Raw genomic sequence first — 19,622 nt, 5'->3', positions numbered from 1 at the left:
TTTATTTTTAACACTAAAACCCTCTCCTAGCCATACCTCCCTCTCCCTCTTTCTTTCTCTCCAGTCTCTACTAGTGTGTAGCTCAAAATTGTGATCCCGTTGTTTCTGGGCCTCCCTTAGTGTGATCTCTCGGTATGTACTCTTCTTCAGTCACTATCTCTCTCTCTCTCTCTCTCTCTGTCTCTATATATAAAACTCCATCACTCTCTCTTCTCTTGTCAGTGGTTATTGTATCCTAGCTTGCAATTAATTTTCTTGTTTGTAATGTGAGTGCAGTGTTTTTCCGGCGAGATTTGGCCGGAGAATGGCTTACATGTGTACAGACAGCGGGAATCTAATGGCGATTGCTCAGCAAGTCATCAAACAAAAGCAGCAGCAAGAGCAACAGCAGCAACAGCACTCCCACCACCACCAGCAGCTCACTTCGGCGTTCTCTCTCTCCTCTGCTCCATGGCCCACCAACACTCATCACGCTCCGAGTTTGGGGTACGGGTTGGGGGGTTCGAGTTTTTCCGACCCGTTTCAGCTGCCCGGCAGCTCCGACACGACGGTCGGGGAGCCCGGGTTTCCGTTCCCGAACATGGATCATCATCCGACCAGCAGCGGGTTCAGGTTCTCGGATTTGGGCGGAGCGGCCGAGTTCGACTCGGACGAGTGGATGGACAGTATAATAGGCGGTGGGGATTCAACGGATAGTTCGAACCTGCCCTCTGTGTGCGACGCGTGGCAGAACAATGCCGCGGATTTCGGTCTCTACGCCTCCGATCCCTTCGCTCCCTGCCCGAGTCGACTCAGCGCTCCGTGCTCTTCGCCCTCCGATCTCAACCGAGTCATATACTCCGACGTTCACAACCAGAAAACCGCCAACCTCCAACCTCAATTGCCTCCAGCGTGGACCCCGCCTCCGCCTCCGCCGCAGCAGCAGCAGCAGCAGCAGCCTTCCTCAATTGCCGTCAAAGACGCCAAATCAGCCAACCCTACTCCTCAAAACAACGACGCCGTCGGAGTGTCCTCCAGGTCGCCGGAGATTGAATCGGCGCCGCCGCTACTGAAGGCCCTACTGGACTGCGCCAGAGTCATCGAGTCCGAACCGGAGCGTGCGATCAAATCGCTGGTCCGGCTCAGAGAGTCCGTCTCCGAGCACGGAGATCCAACCGAGCGAGTTGCTTTCCACTTCACCGACGCTCTGTACAGCCGAGTCTCTCCGCCGCAACCGGAGAAAAGCTCCGCGTCGTACGACGCTAGCTGCGAAGAAGACTTCACTCTCTCTTATAAGGCCTTGAACGACGCTTGCCCTTACTCCAAGTTTGCTCACTTGACGGCGAACCAGGCCATCCTCGAAGCGACGGAGAGGGCGACGAAGATTCACATAGTCGACTTCGGGATAGTGCAAGGAGTCCAATGGGCAGCCCTGTTGCAGGCTTTGGCTACCCGGTCCACCGGAAAGCCCAGTAAAATTCGGATCTCCGGTATACCCGCTCCGTCTCTGGGGAACTCTCCGGCGGCGTCGCTTTTAGCTACTGGAAATAGACTGGGTGAATTTGCAAAGCTTCTGGAGCTGAATTTCGCGTTTGAACCGGTGCTGACTCCGATTCAGGAGCTTAACGAGTCGTGCTTTCGGGTCGACCCGGATGAGTTCTTGGCGGTGAACTTAATGCTCCAGCTGCACAACCTCCTCGACGAATCAACCACCGGAGTTGAAGCGGCTCTGAGACTGGCCAAGTCGCTGAACCCGAAGATTGTGACCCTGGGCGAGTATGAAGCGAAATTAAACCGGGTCGGGTTCATGAGCCGGTTCAAGACCGCATTGAAGTACTACACAGCAATGTTTGAGTCACTTGAACCGAACATGACCCGAGACTCGCCGGAGAGGCTGCAGGTGGAGAGGCTTTTGCTGGGCCGGAGAATTGCTGGCGGGGTCGGCCCAGAGGAACCGGGAACGAAACGACAGCGTTTAGAGGACAAAGAGCAGTGGAAGTTTTTGATGGAAAGCTCTGGTTTTGAGCCAGTGACTCTTAGCCATTACGCAGTGAGCCAGGCCAGGATTCTTCTCTGGAACTATAGTAATGCTTCGTATTCGCTAATCGAATCTCCACCTGGGTTTCTCTCTTTGGCGTGGAAGGAAGTCCCTCTGTTTACTGTTTCTTCATGGCGTTAATGGCTTCGGTTCGATTGGTTTTCACCAGGTCTTTTATCTCTGGTTGTGAGCCTCTCAGTTTCGATACCCCATTGACCTAGTATCTAGCTTGGCGCTTCTTCTTCATCAGGGCTCTTCATTAGTCATGAACTTACAGTTAGTATTCATTTCTAATTAAGCCTTGCGCCACAATTTGGTTGTTAATTTTGTAGTTTGTTCTTAGTTTTTTGGTTTCCGGTTGGGGCTTTCCTTACAGGTTTGAGAATCTGAAATATCACTAATTGTAAAAATGGGCATTCAAATTCGGTGGGGGAAGATAGGTTCTGCCCCCCCTTATTAGGTTTCTGTAATTCTGTATGTAAATTTGAATCTTGATATTGGATTTAGTTTTCATCTCACTTCAGTTTCATTTTTCCTTGTCCCCTATACTTATAGCATTCATATCTATAGTACTCATCACTGAACCAGGTGTGCTATAGTGTTTTGGGGTTTTAAGAGCTGTTACATTAGCTCGGTTATACGTACTGCAATTAGTAACCCATCAACGGACATAGAGGTCTCAATGCTCCGAAGCACTGTAGAACTTTCGCAACCAAGGCCTCATGGCTCTGTGTTTTCACTCCCAAGCACTATAGAATTTTCGAAACCAGGACGCCGTGACTCAGTGATTTCTTTCGGTGCCTGTGTCATTAGAGACCTCAGATTGTAGACTCTCTAGCAGTAGCAGATATATCTGACAGTTTTAATTGCACTAATATCTACCAGGTTCTGGTTGTAATAAGTGCTTGACGAGGACCGGGATTGAATGAAGCTGTATGATGACTAAGATCTCACTGCCACAAAAAAAACTTGCTTCTGCTTCCGGACTTCATTTCTATATTCAAATGGTGTAGTAGCTTTGGTCTTTTGCTTCTGTAATCAATTTCCTTAAACCCTTTTGTAAAAGACAATGACTTTGATAGTTGGATTTGCAATATGTGATGTGTAAATGTGTGTGCATATCTGGGCCATGCTTGCTGGCTCGCGATGTTGATTTCAATGGCTGTCACTTTCTCTACCTCTCCGAGATCATTCACACTGGCTCCGAAGCACTACAGAATTTTTGCTATCTCTAGCGCTCGTTCCTTAGTTGAGATAAATAACTCGGGAGAGAAGAACCGTCTTCTTTTCTTGGTCTCTGCACGAAAACTCAAATGGGCCAAAGCATGACAAGGAAGGCAGTGGATGATAATGCTGCTTATTATGGTCCAATTGATTGAGACCATTCGAAAAGGGTCATCGTAGGAGGAACGTTTGAGGGTTTATGGAAATTTGATTTGGCTTGGTTGGGTTTGGGGTCCCCTTGGAATTCACCGTGTGTTGGGGGTTTGGTATAAGTCTCTTTCAACCTCTTAACAAGTTCACTGGGGAAGTTTACAAACTCTTCCTTCTTGGCTTTTCACCCAGAGAGTCTGAATTCATCACTTCTTGCTTAAGATGCATTGTGTGTGCTCAGAGTGATGGGGCTTACATGTCTAAACATACCAATTTATTGAAGCAAAAAATTCTAAGAAAGACCCCCAATTATTGAAGCTAATAAACCCACCCTGGCCCCAAGAGGAAGACAACGTCCTATAATTAGAATTGATCATTATTACCTGATTTGGAAACCTTAACCTTTTTGGATTACGGCCTGTTTTTGGACACTTGCACAACTAGTTAGAGAGAAGATTTAAGATTTTGGGTCACACGATTAATGGTTAGACTGGTCAAGTCATCCAATAGAAACGTAGCACAAGAAAAAAATAGGCATATCCTTTAGACCGTTTGGGACAATTAAGGGATATTAGTGGTATGAGAAATTTTATGTGGGACTACACGTCTTCATCTCACTGACTGGCCAGATTAATCCAACGGTACCTTGCCCAAAATCTTTCCATGGCCAGCCATTGATTAAAGTACCAATTAAATAGTTATTACATGAACACCATAGTATTGAAGTAGTGCCTCACACACATATCAACAAGTTAGAGAGATTATAGGTGAACATGAAAGAGGGTGTTTTAGGTGTTTTATTTTAATACGTATGGATAGTTTCAAAACACGATTAAAATTTTCTGAATTTTGATTGGGCTGCCCCACCACCAAATAGTACGTTTGCTCCATGTAAGAATTTCTCCAACAAGTTAATGTATTCAATATAGACAAACATTGATGTAAATCAAATCAACACATCCATATGTTTTAATTTTCTCCCTTATTTCTTAACAAAATTTGATTATGAATTCAACACAATTTTTCACATTTCATTTTCCCAAGTTCTTTACTGTATCTATATTCAAATTTTGTAGTGATTCGATAAAGATTCATATATTTTATTTTACAGGTAGATAATTATCACATAAAGTTTCATTAACGGAAGATCAATTATTGAAGTAAACTTTTTAAATGTTTCGCTCGAGAAAAATAGGAGCGCAAAACTTCTCGCCGATAAGTATCAAACTACTATCAAGTATCAATCATAAAAAAACTCAAAATTATTTTACCATCTTGTTTTTAATTGCTTGGCTGATAATTGATTAAGAGTGTATATGATGATTACTTGATTAGTTTTGAATCAGCAATAATTAAAGCGATGGTTAAAAGTTGAAACTTTTACACAACGGTAATGGAATAGTTCCCATAGTAAGAGTACCTTGACTGGGGGACCTTTTAGATTTAGCTTTTGACATTAAGCTAGAGAAGGGATTGGGTGTACGAATGGTCTGTGTTTTTTGCCTCAGGCTCCGACCTGCCTCCACGTACGACCACAGTGGACTATGAATCAGCGTTCGTCACTTCAATCCTGATGAGTTTGACGATCTGGCCGGTGGTTTTAGTACGGCTCCAGCCGTTTCAAGGCCGTATGTTCGATGACGTCATATAGGCTGCAAATCCGGTCGGTTGGTCCCCCGGCTGTCAGGGTGACAGTGCTGATTGTACACAGAAGTGACATGTCAGCAATACTGTTGCTGACTGGGCCGTATAGTATCGCTGTAGAGTGAGTGGTGTACATCACGTCGTAGTGTATTTTGCCCTGGAGGAAATGGAGGTTTACTGTTTACAGATTTACTATTCCGGAACTACAGTTCAACATCAGTAAAATTGTACTAGCCTATAGAAAATATAGCAATGAGTTATAGAATTGTTCAAGAACTGAGTTTAGACTTCTAGGGAATCTTCCGGTGGATGCTTCAAAATTCATGTGCCAAACTACTAAAACATTTGTTGAAACTAATAGTAGAAGATTGCGTGTTGTTGAGGATTAGAGTTGCTCTATGTGATACATGAGAATTGAAAGAAAAAAAGAAAAAAATTAACAAAATAGGTTTAGGAAAACCCCATAAAAGGTCAACACATTTATGGCAAGATTTAATCACATCGATCAGACCTAAGTAATTCAATAAAACAGTGAAGATTATGTACATATTTTATTAACGAAATAGCTAAATTACCCCCTGACTTTTTACATGACTGTCGATTTACCCCCTGACATGTCAATTTTGATTGTTTACACCCTGACTTTTCTAATTGTGGCCAATTTACAGCCTATTGTTAATTTTTGGACTTTATATCTAATTCCTCCATTAACTTGACCTCACGTGTTGGCTATTTTTGTCTTTCCAAATGTTACCAATAAAAAAAAATTTAAAAAAAAAAACTTAAGAAAAGAAAGAATCTCTCTCTCTCCTTTAACATATGTTTCAAATTGTCATATGAATTGGTAACTTTTTGCCTACCATCTTTAGGTCCATTATCATTTGAATTTGTGCAACAATGTCATCTTGATATAAATAAGATTTATCTTATAAACAATAGTACATATTCAACAAGCATAAAAAAAGAAAATATTAAGACAGATGTTAAGAGAGAGAGAAATTCTCTTAAAAAAAAAAAATCGTGACAAATGAAAAGACAAAAATGCCCAATACTTGAGGTCAAGTTAAAAGATGAATTGGATATAAAGTCCAAAAGTTAACAATAGGGTGTAAATCAGCCACAATTAGAAAAGTCAGGGTGTTAATAACCAAAATTAAAATGTCAGGAGGTAAATCGGCAATCATGGAAAAAGTCAGGGGGTAATTTGATTATTTTGTCTTTTTTCTTTAGTTCAAAAGATTATTTATGTGGGCTTACACACACACATATAGAGTTTACATTTTCAAATTTCATTGCATATCATTGAATCATTTTTTTCTTTTTAATGATTTGCATTAAAAAAAATGTCTTTTTTTATCTTTTTCTTTTTTGAACAATCGATCATTGAGGAACATGTATAGAGATGTGCTATGTATATTTGGAGCAGCTCAGTTGCTCTCCTTCATCCCAAACAGGCGAGCACCTCAACTAGCTCCTCATCGACTTTAATATCAGCTTAATTATCTGATGGCAAGTCATGGTATAACAGATGAAGGTTGGGCCTCGCTCGGGTCTTAGGCTCTTGGGCCTAATACCCTATGTTTGTGGTTTGAACTAGCAGAGTACGTACAGTGGAATCCCCACGTAGACAGTTCTCCCTCAATCCTTGAATATGTCCATCCGATCCCTACGGGTCATTACATGAACCCGATCGAGTAGCACTAGCTAAAAAGAGGATCAAGATCCGTAGAACCGGACGTACTTGCCGTTTTAGATGGCTCTTCCACTGACTTATATTTAATGGTGCATCCTCATCAGTTCTCTTCGTGTATAAATATACAACAGTAGTAATCGAAAACCATGCAGAAGATGATTCATGCAATCAGATCAGTGATCAGAAACCAGGCACCGTCAAACTTAGGCTGGAAAGCTTCTAGGGTCGGATTCATCAGGCAGGCCACAAGAACTGTGTCGAGTGATCCGGGTAGTAAACACAACATGGACAAGGCAGAGAACCCAAATCAGCAGGCCGGGACTGGGTAAGTCACTTCTTTTGTTTCCCACTACTTTCTGGTATGGATGTTTAATTACGGTATAGTGCAATCTTTCCTGGTCATTAGCCAAGGAGAAAAATATTGGTAAATCATTTTTATCTATATTCAAGAGTAGAATGACATATCCTCGAATTAAGTTTGACTTGATTTGTTTTTATTACCGTGCATGTGACAGCTAGGGCAATATTACTAATCACACTGAATCAATGTTCAATGTATGATATCTAGGGACGTGATGTCTCATTCATTTGGGGAGGGGTATGCGAGTCGCTCCGATGAAGAAGGATTTGGAGGAGTGTATAGCGATAACCAGAAGCTTCCTAACAAGATTGAGCAGGATCAGCTCATCCATGAAAACAACCCTGCTTATGACAAGACTCAGGGAAGTGACGTCAAGGAGAAGGAGAGAGCTCGTCACCAACCCAGTTCACACTGAAGCGAAGAGAGCAAAGGAAGCCATGGATCAAGTTAGCTAGCTATTGCGTTTTCTACTTATTATTTCATTTTTTGAGTCCTTGAATTACTGGGATATATATGTTCCCTAAGAGGACGGTGAAGACGTGAAGTTGTCTTCTGTCATTCCTTATATTAATTTAAGAGCATATATTATTTCTCGCATGGGTCAGATGAGATGCCAATTAACTCTTTTACTAATCAATCAACAATTCTAAAAAGAAAAATGACATGAAAATAAATTAATTTGATATAGAATTGCAAATAACTAAACTACCAATCTTTATGACATAACATCTAAAGTTACCCTATACGTAGTGAAAATAAATGTGAAAAAAATTAAAAGCAAAGAGAATACGAGTCAGGAGATGTTTACAGTTTATTAATGTATATGAAGTTAGTGTAAAAATACATACCTTGGTTTTTACAAAAGTACGAAGATCGATGTATCTTGTGCTTGACAGAAGTGTAGGAAAGTTTTTGGATTATATCGAACTCATGAACACGCTTCGAGTTAGACAACTGAATTCTCAGTAAATAGATTTTTTTTTAAAAGGGCTGGTGCGGCTGCCTTCAAGCCTTCATTAATGAAAATATTGAATACAAATGGAGGATGTAAAGCCTAAACCCCGAACAATTATTGACAAGAGAACATCCTGAATAACAACAAGAGCTCTCACTAATCCTATGTATTCAAACATGCACTAACTAGTAAGGGTTGACATGCATACCAGATATCTAGGCAACACTATCTGCTTCACAACGTTGACATACCGGAAAGATAGAGCTCATACAAAACCATAGAGCAATTAAACCAGCTTTCCCGCTATGTTGTTGACCAGAACAACCTCTAGTGACACTTCATTTCATCCTGCCACTAGGTTGTTGCGTCCATTTGATAATGACTCACCACCTCTCTCTAGGACAGATAAGGCACTTTGGGTGCACACACACACCCAGACATTTAGCCTGACTCTCCCTATCAAATAATAATAGAGACTTATTTCAATTATAACAAAAACACAAATTAATAAAATATTAGAAAGGACCCAAGCCTGACCCAACATGGGAGCTCAGGCCCAATTATTAGGGAAGACAACAAGGAGAGTTCGCTAGCCCAGTAGCCAAGCCCAATCTAGTTTATGCAGGGCCACCACCACGGCACCATCATACCGCCACCTTTGTCGGACCGCTGGGGGGAAGACAACAAGGAGAGTTCGCTAGCCCATTAGCCAAGCCCAATCTAGTTTATGCAGGGCCACCACCATGGCACCATCATACTGCCACCTCTGTCGGACCCACCCAGCGGTCCGACAAAGGTGGGGGTTGTCACGCCCCTGATTTTACACACATGAAAATCGATATATAATCTCATAATTACATATGCGTGAACGTTCAGCCATCAATACAAAATACTTAGAAACTTTTTCTCTTTTAACCCAAGTACATATTGATGCCCTGAACCCACTATGTCAATATTGACATGCTCCATAGAGTCATATATTACATAAGCTTACGAATTAAATTGTCAACAACAAAATAAATGTTGCTCAGAGTTAACTATACAACGGAAGTCCTTATCAACGGTAAAGTCATAAAAATGGCTTCCTACCGTAAAGCTGCAAAGGCGCTACCTCAGCTTCAACCCCGATTATCCTAACCTGCAGGATTAACCCCTACACCGTTTGAATAGTGTACCGGGTTGTCACACAACAAACCCGGTAAGCTTTTGCAAGCCCGTATGAGTAACTCAAAACAGTTAACACAACTCACATCAGAAATAAGAAAAACAACTTACGCTTTGATTCCTTAAAACACGAAATAAAGGAGAATAATTCACACTTTAATTTCCTTTCAAATCGAAACATAGAAAACAACTCACACCTTGAATTCTATCAAATGTACCATAATCGTACCATAGAAAATAACCCACACTTGAATTCTATCAGTAAAACATAGAAAACAACTCACACCTTGAATTCTATCAAATGTACTATAAGCGTACCATAGAAAGCAACTCACACCTTGATTTCTATCAATAAAACATAGAAAACAACTCACACCTTGAATTCTATCAGTTGTACCATAATCGTACCATAGAAAGCAACTGACACCTTGATTTCTATCAAATCGTTAATAAGGAAAACAACTTGCACCTTGTCCCCTTAAAAACCATTAATAAGGAAGCAACTTACACCTTGTTCCCTAAAAATACGTAATGTCATGAGTTATCAATAACCAATTCCCGTTACCCATGAATTACCTATATGGCAGACAGATTAGAGCTCTAACTGAAAATGTAACCACTCGTCCGGCTAAAGACGTGATTACCTGATATTCTGCCTAAGGTCATAGACCTTCAATCCTCAGGCCGCACTGTCCCTTGGAGCAAAATATTAAAGGAGTCGCAATGGACCCAAAATGTTACACAAATCTCAACGCTTTTGAAAACAATCGAAATCAACATTTCCTTAATCATTGTTTTCCGAAAAAGTCATAACACAAAACAATAAATAGCATCAATTCATGCATATTGTTTTCATACCCAAATCTCAACGCTTTTCAAAACAAATTAAAATCAATCATTTCCATAATCATTTGTTTTCCAAAAGCCACAACCCAAAACAATAAAAAACATCAATTCATGCATATTGTTTTCATAAATCCACAAACCACCAAAACATATATATTTCACGTAAATATATATCTATATGTAGTCATCCGCTCAGGAATGCATACTAATACCAACTATAGTTTGCAGTTAATAAATAACTCTAAAAACAATAAGGGTATTCCCGTTCATGAATGAACTTCGTGAGATTACTCACCTCGAAACTCTCACTGCGTCTTCTATACAGAACCGAACTAACACTCTCACCCACAACTTGTCCAATTCACCTTTTAGAAGCACCTATTCACCAATGATCTCAAATCAATAATGATTCACATTTGATTTAAGTTCGAAACCCCTGTTTTGAAATAAAATCCCCAAAGTGGCGCCAATCGAGGCAAAACCACTTCCGAGACCTCCCAAAGTCTCCGGAATACGTCCACGATCGATGTGACCAAACCACAAGTCGATCGGACGCTCGAATCCTCACGGATAGAATAAATCGATCGGTATGAAACTGCAAAAATCATAACAATTCCATACGAACTCCAAAATTTGCATATTATATATCGAAACGCTCGTATCAACGAGCAGAACATATATAATACCAAAAACAGTTCCTTCAGTGGCCGGAACGCCGCCACAGGTTGTGGCCCGCCGGCCAAAACTCAATATTTCACAAAACTCCCAACATCAAAAAGCTTCATCTAAGCATGCTTGTGAACTTTTATAACTAGCTCGAAGTCAGAAAACAAGCATAAAGGGTCGAAAACTACCTCACAAGCCGTGAACAGTAATCAAATCTGAGTTGAACCAAGTTTTACATGAATTGATCCAAAAAACCACCAAGGATCGATCAAGGAGGCTGCTCTAAGCTCCCGAAGCTCAACTTGAAGCCCCGTTGATGTCGGAGATCAGAGAACCGATCGGGTCCGAAATCACCCAACTGCGCCGCCTTCTACCGCTGCCACCACCGAGAATCGGTGCTAGAGGACACCACAGGGACGACCAGACGGAGGAGACGATCCTATCTGGAAAGTTTCGTCGCCGGAGACCGCCGCAGTTCGCCGGAAAAGCCGGGTCGGATCTGGTCGGGTCAGTCGAAAAACTCAGATACTGAAGGTGCAGCCGAGAGAGAAGAGAGAGAAAAGAAAGCTTTCCGGAAAAAGAAAGTGAAATTATGAAATGATTTTTCAGAAATTCCTTATTTATACCAAAATGGAAACTTCTTCCAATAGTCATAACTTCTTCATACGAACTTCAATTGACGCGTTCCATATGTCCACGAACTCGTATCGACGCGCACTACAACTTTCGTGAAGGAAGTTTTTGGAGAATCTCAACGTATCAAAAGTCAACCTTTGCGCCACCCCTAAAGTCATATTTTCCGAATGAAAATTAATCCGAAACACTCCCGCTCCGTCCACGAGTCACGAAACCGTCTAATAAATATAAAATTAATTCCAGAAAATCTTCGGAAAATAATTACGAATTTCCAGGATATCACAGGGTATAATGAAAATAGTAGACCAACATATCCAAAACTGATGAAAATAGTAGACCAACATATCCAAAACAGAGGACACCGCCACTCCAGAGGTCCGGCGATCCCGATTGCGCCACAGCCAAGCCACCGCCACCGATCGACCAGAAAGAGAAGGATCTGATTGTCCAACTCAAACCCGCCACCGGTGCAATCTCCTCCGATCCCGACCCAACAATAGCCATCCAAGTCGATCCCCGATCCGGCAATCTTGACCCCTGTCTGCTCCCCAAACCCGACCCACACTCACTGAACCAAAGCTCGCACGCCACCAGAAACTCCCTAAACAACTTCCACAGCTCTAGGCGGTCCAGAAGAAAGCGCCAAGGATGATCACCCACCATGGAATAGAGCTCGTCCGACGACAGCGTCGATGGACACCCTGCCGGACAGAATGAGAAAATTTTTCTCGAAAACCCTAGCGGTTGCCTAGAGCCCTTGAGAGAAAATTTTTCTTAAATTTATTTTATTTTATTATAAGACCCAGTAAACAGAGTTCAAGGAATTAGATTATTTAGAGCTCCGAACGAATACAATGGAGTCGCATGATGGTTCACTTCCTATCCATGACTTTCACACGAATACAGTGATACAGTGATACAGTGTAGCTATGTGGTTTGGAATCAACACAAACGGAGGGAAGGATGAAAATTACAGTATCTTTCCTTCGTTATCTGTCCTATTTTCTTTTCCAGAGATATCGACTGGGACAGATTCATAGGTATAGGTGTACCTTATCGAATGGCAAGGGCTATTAAAAAAGACGATGCGCGACAAGCACAGTTGAAAGACCACGTAAGGTTTTCTCTCCCAAACCACAACACCTGTCATTACCATATCTACGTGTCGCTGCACGAATCCAAATTCCTCTGCTACGTAGCACCCACCCCTAGATTATCAGAACAGGCCATATTTATTCACCGTCATAGCTTTACCTATCATCAGTCCATCACCGGCTATAATAGAAAGCGGTGGAAGTTTCAGAACGCCGAAGATGATTCATGCAATCAAATCAATAAGAACGCAGTCACTGTCTCCGACAATCACACCATCTCTGCATCTGTCGAGTTACTCGAGCCGGAAAGCCTCTCGGGTAGGATTCAGGCAGGCCTCCGCCAAAACTCAGTCGACTGTGCCGGACAGCGAACCCGACATGGACGAGAATCTAGCTGATAACCCACACAAGAAATCTGGGTGAGTCACCTTTCTTTAATTTTAATCTTTTACCCACATATATTCGAGTCATCTAATTAATCTGAGGTTTGATATATCAATTCATTACTATTAGGGACGTGATGTCTCAATCGTTTGGTGAGGCATATGCAACACGGTGCGAGGACGATGGATTTGGAGGGATATATGGTGGAAACCAGTCGGTTGCGAAAGTGGAGCAAGAACAGCTCATCCATGAGAACCACCCAGATTATGATAGAACTCAGGGAAGTGAGGTTACGGAGAAAGAGAAAGCTCGACATCAGAAGGAAGATTCAACTAATTAAGCGGTCCTAGTGGAGTGGCCTCCTCCTACATAAGATTTTGATTTTACTTTCAGTTGCATCGAGTCATTTTTCGTTTTGCTTCCAGTCATGTTTTCTGAAGACTGGATGGACGACAAATGAACTTATATATGTAGCAGTCGTGTATATATATGACTAGCTCTATGCTTCTGTGATAAGGGTTTTGTACGAGAAATAATGTTTGTTTTAGTTAATTTGTTTTCCGGCGTTTATGGTTTCATGAGGTGCTTACTCTGTGCCGGTCTTGAACAAATGTGCACATGGATTATCGGGGTCATCTTCTTTCCCTTGGGATAACGCTTGACAAGAATGGACGAACAGGGGCTGCCAAGCAAACCCAAACGCAACTAGCTAGGCTGGTTCAGGGCAAAAAAAGGTCGGACAAAGCCTTCAACGCGGACCCATGACCCATAAAATAGCGTTGGAACCCGAACCAGTCTGACTCAAATGTAAGCAAGTACAAGAGTTTTAGTGAGCCCGAAGGTTTGGTTTCTTCAGCTGGTGGTAGGAGAGTTCGAGTTCATCGCCCACTTTAGTACAGGCACAAACATTATGCAAGGTTACTCGCATCCAGGGACGTAGCCATGTACAAGGCTACTTGGGCTGTAGCCCAACCCAATTTTCACCCAAAAATGTTTATATACCATGAAATGTATAATACTTACATGAGTTTCTCATAGACCAGTTGGTTAAAGCTTTGATTTAAAACAGATCAAGTCTTTGCTTCAATTATCAATAGAATAGATTTTTTTTTCCTTTTCTTTCTTTCTTCTTTTACTAATTTTCATTTTCTTTTTCTTTTTTGAGTCTATTCTTTTTTACGAATTTTAACATCAAAATATTTCTAACTTTATCTATTCTTTTTCAAGATGGGATTGAGTATAGTAAATGAGCTGTATTTCTCTAGATTCAATTATTTACTGTTGGTACAATTGTTAATCTATAAAGTGTATCACATAGGTATTTTTAATAAACTCAATCATGTTTTAAATTTATATGCTTTTAGCACGAAAATAATAGTTTATTGTTCTAGCCAACCCAAACTTGACATCCTGGATCTGTCCCTAGCTAAAATTAGCCTAACCCATTTTCAATTCCTAGCTACGTCCCTGCTCGCATCCCCTATCAATATCGCGACAATCTCGTCCGACTGTAGTGATAATAAGTCTCCATCTGGTAAGTATCGAAACAATACCGCGTTATAAGTCTTATCGCCTTTCTTATCATATTATATCGTCTTATGATATAATATGATAAATTCGTTAGTGTACCATAAGTCTCCATCCGATAAGTATCGGAAATATGTTTTGATATAAGTCTTCTCATGACATGTTCATGTTAGTTAAAATATAAAATGTCTGTCCGAGTACAACTATACAAAAGAAAGATTTTGTAGAGAACGCAGCCCATGCGTGGAGAAAAAGCAAAACATTCTGAAGGTTTGTTCTCTCCCGATCGAACGCTGTCGGAGCCACTGCCATTGAGTTCCTGTCCAGGAGGGGACGCTGGTGATGAGTAGCGGTGGGTTGTTTAAGAAGAGGCGTGGTCTGAGAAAGAAGGCTGGGTCTTTGACCTTGGGCGGGACAGACAGATCCCATCCTGTCCTTCTCATATCGGAGACGAAGGCGGTTGTGGAGCAGCGACTCGATGGCCCTTTCCGGTGGTAGGATATGGCGCCACCATTCAGGCGATCTATGATGCGGCGGATGAGATAGAATCGAGACCAGGATCAGTCGCGGTTTTGGATTTGGTTGCGGTCGTATGCAGATTGTCGGATCTGTTTACAACGTGGACAGGCGGCGCGGTGGCGTAGGGTTGTGGCGGCGGAGTGGTGACATTGGAGCTTGCCGGCGTCGGGAAGGACGGTCTGGGGCGCTTGCTGTGAGCCCCGGAAAAGTTCTCGAGCTTAAATAAAATAGTTCGCTAATTGACTTATCGATTTCAATAAAAGTTAAAGTACTCGGGAAAAATTTTCAGAAATTTCATGGGGTGAAATCCTCAATTTAGGAGGTGGATGGTAAAGTATACGGCACGGCGAGTTCGTGGAAATTTTCGGGGAATTTTCCGGATACCCGAGCTATTTTTAACTATTTTCTGAAGTTGAGGAATTTTGAGAAATTAAATTAAGAAATTAGGAACAGATGGCGTGATCCTAGCCATCCACCGACTCCACCTCTTGATCCTAGCCTTTCATCCTTAATTGGATCAGTCTATATATCCATGTGTTCTGTTGGGAGAGCCTGAAGGATCGAGAGAGAGAGAGAGAGAATAGAACCAGAACCGGACGCCACCGACCCGAGAAAGAAAACCCGGCCGGAACTCCGTCCTCCGGCCACCGCACGACGGCGCATACCCACCATTCCCTTCGCCTCTGCATCGCCTACATCCCAGTAGCTTCTGATCGTCCATGCACGGAACGAGGAGGGAGATGTGGCGGTGAGTGCAGTGACTGCTCTGGCCAGTTTCCGGCCACCATTCAGGGCGCATTCGCTCTCTGGCACCTCTGGGTTTGTCTTCCACCTCGACTGCATCTATAGGCGAGGACTGACCTTGATTGAGGTTAAAGTCTGGAAATTTCGAGTTGGTGACTGCCAGACCGTACTTCTTCACGAGTGAGCCTCGTCGAGTTTTCCAGAAAACGTTGAGGATCAAAATAAGGTTAGTTGAGTTACTCTCGGCTTTGGTGTGTTGTGATTGTTGTGACGTTGTTGATGGGTTGTTGCTTTGGTGAAGTTGAAATTTCAGAAGCTGTGCATTGGTGGACATCGATTTGGCAGTGTGTTTTTAGCCGGGTTCCGGGAAAGGGGAGCCTGGGTTTTTCACCTGCAATTTGTGCTATCGAAGGTAAATCGAAGTTCTGCACCTTTGGCACGTTTGGCATATTGGATGAACTGTGGTGTTTTTCCTAGTTTAATCAAGTTGTGCAGTTTTGGTAGTTTGTGAATTATGGATTAATTTGGAGTGAACTGATGGATCTGTTGGTGATATTGAAATGGTTGTATTGATGAGACTTTAGATGATTGAGAAAAGTTTGGAAAAGATCAATTTCTAGTATTGGGTGTCCAGAGTAAACTAGGTACATCCATATTGAGTCGAAATTATGTTGGAAAAATATTGGGTGTCCTTAGTAATTCCGTCGAATTACTACGCGACACAATCGTTAAGTGAAGTCGAACTTATTCGTTGACGAGATTGGAAATTTATTATAATTTCCGTTGTTTGAGCATTATATGAAATGGTAATAAGCAAAGAAAGGAAAATAAGTAAAGGTTCGGTAATTTGGGTTAATTATTGAACAAGTCTCAGATGGTCAAACGTTGGTCAAACAATGGTTAAAATGGTCAATCCTGGTCAAACCAGGAAAGGTTGGTTTGGACGATTTATTAATCGTCGTGATTTCGTATACTTGTTCAATAAGATATTAACTATCGAAATGTCGGAATTTAGGATTCCAGTTACCCGAGGAACGGAAGGTTCGCGACTCTTGGAGTACGTGAAAGAAAGCATCGGAATCCAGGTAGGGATTCAGGACTCTCCTCGGTTAGTTATTTTCTTATATCTTGTGTTAAAATGATGCATGATGGGTAGTACGGTTTGGTTATGTTAAAATGCAATGCATACTAACTAAATTGTGAGATATGTGATGGCTTAAGAGCGAAAGGGGCACTGACTTCCTTGGGTTCGATCCCCTAAACCTCCGGAGGGTTAGCTATACCGGTCGTCCGAGTATCTGCAATCACAGACTCGGTACGTGTGTGTAGCTATGTAGTGGACGTTCTCGCTACGCTTACCTGGTGATAAATTAAGATGAGGTAAGGTCGTGTAGTGGGTCTATGGGACCGGCCATCAGGTAACACTTGGATTTGGCGTCGTATTTATTTAAGCATCATGCATCAGTTTTCACGTTGAAAATATTAAAGTTTGTCGTTCATTTTCAAGTACTTGGTTTAAGCCTATTTTCATACTGGAGCTCCAAAATTTATTTATTGGTTTCATGCCTAGTCGAGTTAGAGTTCCTGTTGAGCAGCGAGGACGAAAGCTCACCCCTACAACAGTATGAATGCAGGTACTGTGCACTGGTGACGGGACAATAGCGGATGGAGCCGGGTGTGCATAACAAGTTCGGTAAACCCTTGTCTGGAGTTGTGTTAACCTATATTTCTCAAACTTCGTGCTTCGGAGTTTGTTGTTATCTAGCCCCAGGTTAAACTCAGTTGGATTATCTTTCATTGAAATCCGTACCCCGTGTACGTCTTTATCCAAGTTCTGAACAAACACAATAGTTGCTAGCAATTCAAGTTTTCACCTAAAAAATATTTGTAGTTTCCGCTGTGTTTATACGAAAAGTTTACAAATAAAAAGCCTAGCGGTCCTCTAGAATGTGAATCGAGCTTTCGGTTTATATTTTAGAGCCCCGCGGCACTGTGACGTGCCCAAGCTGGTGAGGTGCGGTTTGGGGCGTTACACTTGCTCTCTATTGGGAAAAGGAGTGTTTGGGCTGGGCTTCTTTTCTTGGGCCTCACTGGTTTTGTGTTGTTTTCAGTTTCTTTAGGGTTTAGGGTTTCTGCCCAGTTGTTGTTCTATTGAAAATAAGTCCCTTCTCTTATAAGTGAGGGTTTGGGGGTTTTTGTGTAGTGTCAATGCCATCGTTATGGTGTCATGGTTGTTCTGCTGTGTCATGGTCTGGCCTTTTGTCTGTGCTTTTTGGTTATCAACGTGATGGTGAATATTCATCCTTACACGTGGTCTGGCGGTTTTGGATCGCGGTGTTCGAACAGGTGAAAACAATTCATCGTAATGTTGGTGGCTGGGTTGTATTGGTACAGATTTGGTTGTTACTCATTGTAGCTCGCGGGTATGAGCGTAAAATTTAATTAGGAGTTTGGCCTTTTTGGCTCATAGAAGTCACTCATGTTGACGGCCTCGTAACTATGGATTATATTTGGTTATTAATGAAATTTTCATCTTCTAATATATATATACACTACAAGAAAAAAGGCTTTTTGCAAGGAATTTTTTCCTTGTAAAAAGCTGGAAATTCGTTGCATTAACCCAAATGCAAGGAATTTTCCTTGCATTTGAGTCATTGCAAAGAGGCCCTTGCAAAAGAGCAAATACAACAACTTGAAAATTCCTTGAATTTGAGTTTGCAAATGCAAGGAATTATTAATCTCAAATGCAAGGAATTCAGTACCTAAGGTTAACTATGGTTAACCAATATACAAGGACAATTCCTTGCATATCATTCCTTGCATTAAAAAAAAAAATGAATAAGGAAATATACCCCAAATGTCATTCCAGACTCTTCTTTTATTCCTTGAATTAAAAACAATTAGTTCGCTTGTGCATCCAAAATTAAGGCTACACGTACAAAACACTTCTAGTTCCAAATCTAAAGAAATGACGCTTACATGCATTTGAAACAGAAACTTGGGACAATTTGTCTACATCTTATCTATATATGTTAAAGAGATAATCACAAAGCATTTCCCAAAACACTTCTAGCTGAAGATATCTTTTCTATGTCGAAGACTTTTGAGATAATCACAAATCTTTTCCTTTAGAACCCCAGAACACTTCTAGCTGGGGCGGCCTCATTCTTATTGAGCACCTGTAAAGATGAGAACTTTGATCACTTGGCTAGAATAAACTAGTGGATCATGGAAAATTTATTGTCAACTGCAATCACTAAAAGAATGATAAATTATATATTTTGCAGTTTTGAAAGAGCTTCTATACTTGTATATCTAAAATTCTGTTATTTTTCATAACCATTGATCCTTATCTTCAACTTACAGTAAAACTCAATCCTAAAATCTAAGTTGAGAAAGAAAAACCTATGCTCAAATGTATACCAGTAATATGTTTATCAGTTTCATAAATTTCAATCAAGCCTCATGTATACATATACGAATTAAGCTTTGATTGCTCACCTAACTGCATGAGATGATCTTGGTATTAAATACTGCATAGAGATATACAAGATGAAAGAAGAAGCTTCAGTTTTCTAAGTAGTCAAAATAAACATAAAAGGAACATCTAGCAAGATAATTGAAAGAGATTTTGCTAAAAGTGTGCTGAATTCATTCCAAACACTTCCATTTTATTGTCAGTCCTCTAGTTCTCATGAGTTAGTTAATCCAACACATCAAGTAACGCTTTATAAATTCCAACGACACTAGCACCAGACCTAAACACTATAACAAAGAAATTACACATTACTTCATCTTTTGCAAAGTATGATTACACCCAATTAACTCATTTGTAGAAGAGGCAATAGCCCTACATCATGCAAGCTGCATGTTCCTACAAGCAATCATATATAGAACAAACTAGTTCCTGAAAGCCTGTAAAAGAGAAGACAGAGGACAGAGAAAACTATAGATCCAATATAGAACAGAAACGTAGAGGTATGTTGAAGCTACTGTAT

The 19,622-nt window shown here is 41.3% G+C and overlaps 3 protein-coding genes across 3 annotated transcripts; all 3 read left to right on the top strand.

Moving 5' to 3' along the window:
- On the top strand, positions 1 to 2,546 carry LOC112187600 (SCARECROW-LIKE protein 7). The gene is made up of 2 exons (XM_024326466.2): positions 1 to 132; positions 277 to 2,546. Exon 2 carries the CDS (start codon positions 305 to 307, stop codon positions 2,156 to 2,158), a length of 1,854 nt encoding a protein of 617 aa, XP_024182234.1. The 5' UTR covers positions 1 to 132; positions 277 to 304; the 3' UTR covers positions 2,159 to 2,546.
- A 4,301-nt stretch (positions 2,547 to 6,847) lies between these two features.
- On the top strand, positions 6,848 to 7,686 carry LOC112185886. The gene is made up of 2 exons (XM_024324215.2): positions 6,848 to 7,053; positions 7,297 to 7,686. The coding sequence occupies exons 1-2, from the start codon at positions 6,875 to 6,877 to the stop codon at positions 7,502 to 7,504; spliced, it is 387 nt and encodes a 128-aa protein (XP_024179983.1). The 5' UTR covers positions 6,848 to 6,874; the 3' UTR covers positions 7,505 to 7,686.
- Positions 7,687 to 12,558: 4,872 nt separating this feature from the next.
- On the top strand, positions 12,559 to 13,410 carry LOC112188836. Its single transcript, XM_024328055.2, has 2 exons — positions 12,559 to 12,869; positions 12,964 to 13,410. Exons 1-2 carry the CDS (start codon positions 12,670 to 12,672, stop codon positions 13,172 to 13,174), a joined length of 411 nt encoding a protein of 136 aa, XP_024183823.1. The 5' UTR covers positions 12,559 to 12,669; the 3' UTR covers positions 13,175 to 13,410.
- Positions 13,411 to 19,622: the final 6,212 nt, after the last annotated feature.

The sequence above is a fragment of the Rosa chinensis genome, chromosome 2 (assembly GCF_002994745.2).
Source record: "Rosa chinensis cultivar Old Blush chromosome 2, RchiOBHm-V2, whole genome shotgun sequence".
In the NCBI taxonomy this organism is placed as follows: domain Eukaryota; kingdom Viridiplantae; phylum Streptophyta; class Magnoliopsida; order Rosales; family Rosaceae; genus Rosa; species Rosa chinensis.
This window is presented reverse-complemented; position numbering and strand designations above follow the sequence as displayed.

Excerpts from the sequence above, each read along its gene's own strand:
- LOC112185886 (XM_024324215.2), top strand. The coding sequence starts at position 6,875 with ATGCAGAAGATGATTCATGCAATCAGATCAGTGATCAGAAACCAGGCA. Across the intron at positions 7,054-7,296 it reads AATCAGCAGGCCGGGACTGG|GGACGTGATGTCTCATTCAT; the intron begins GTAAGTCACTTC and ends TATGATATCTAG.
- LOC112188836 (XM_024328055.2), top strand. The coding sequence starts at position 12,670 with ATGATTCATGCAATCAAATCAATAAGAACGCAGTCACTGTCTCCGACA. Across the intron at positions 12,870-12,963 it reads AACCCACACAAGAAATCTGG|GGACGTGATGTCTCAATCGT; the intron begins GTGAGTCACCTT and ends CATTACTATTAG.
- LOC112187600 (XM_024326466.2), top strand. The coding sequence starts at position 305 with ATGGCTTACATGTGTACAGACAGCGGGAATCTAATGGCGATTGCTCAG.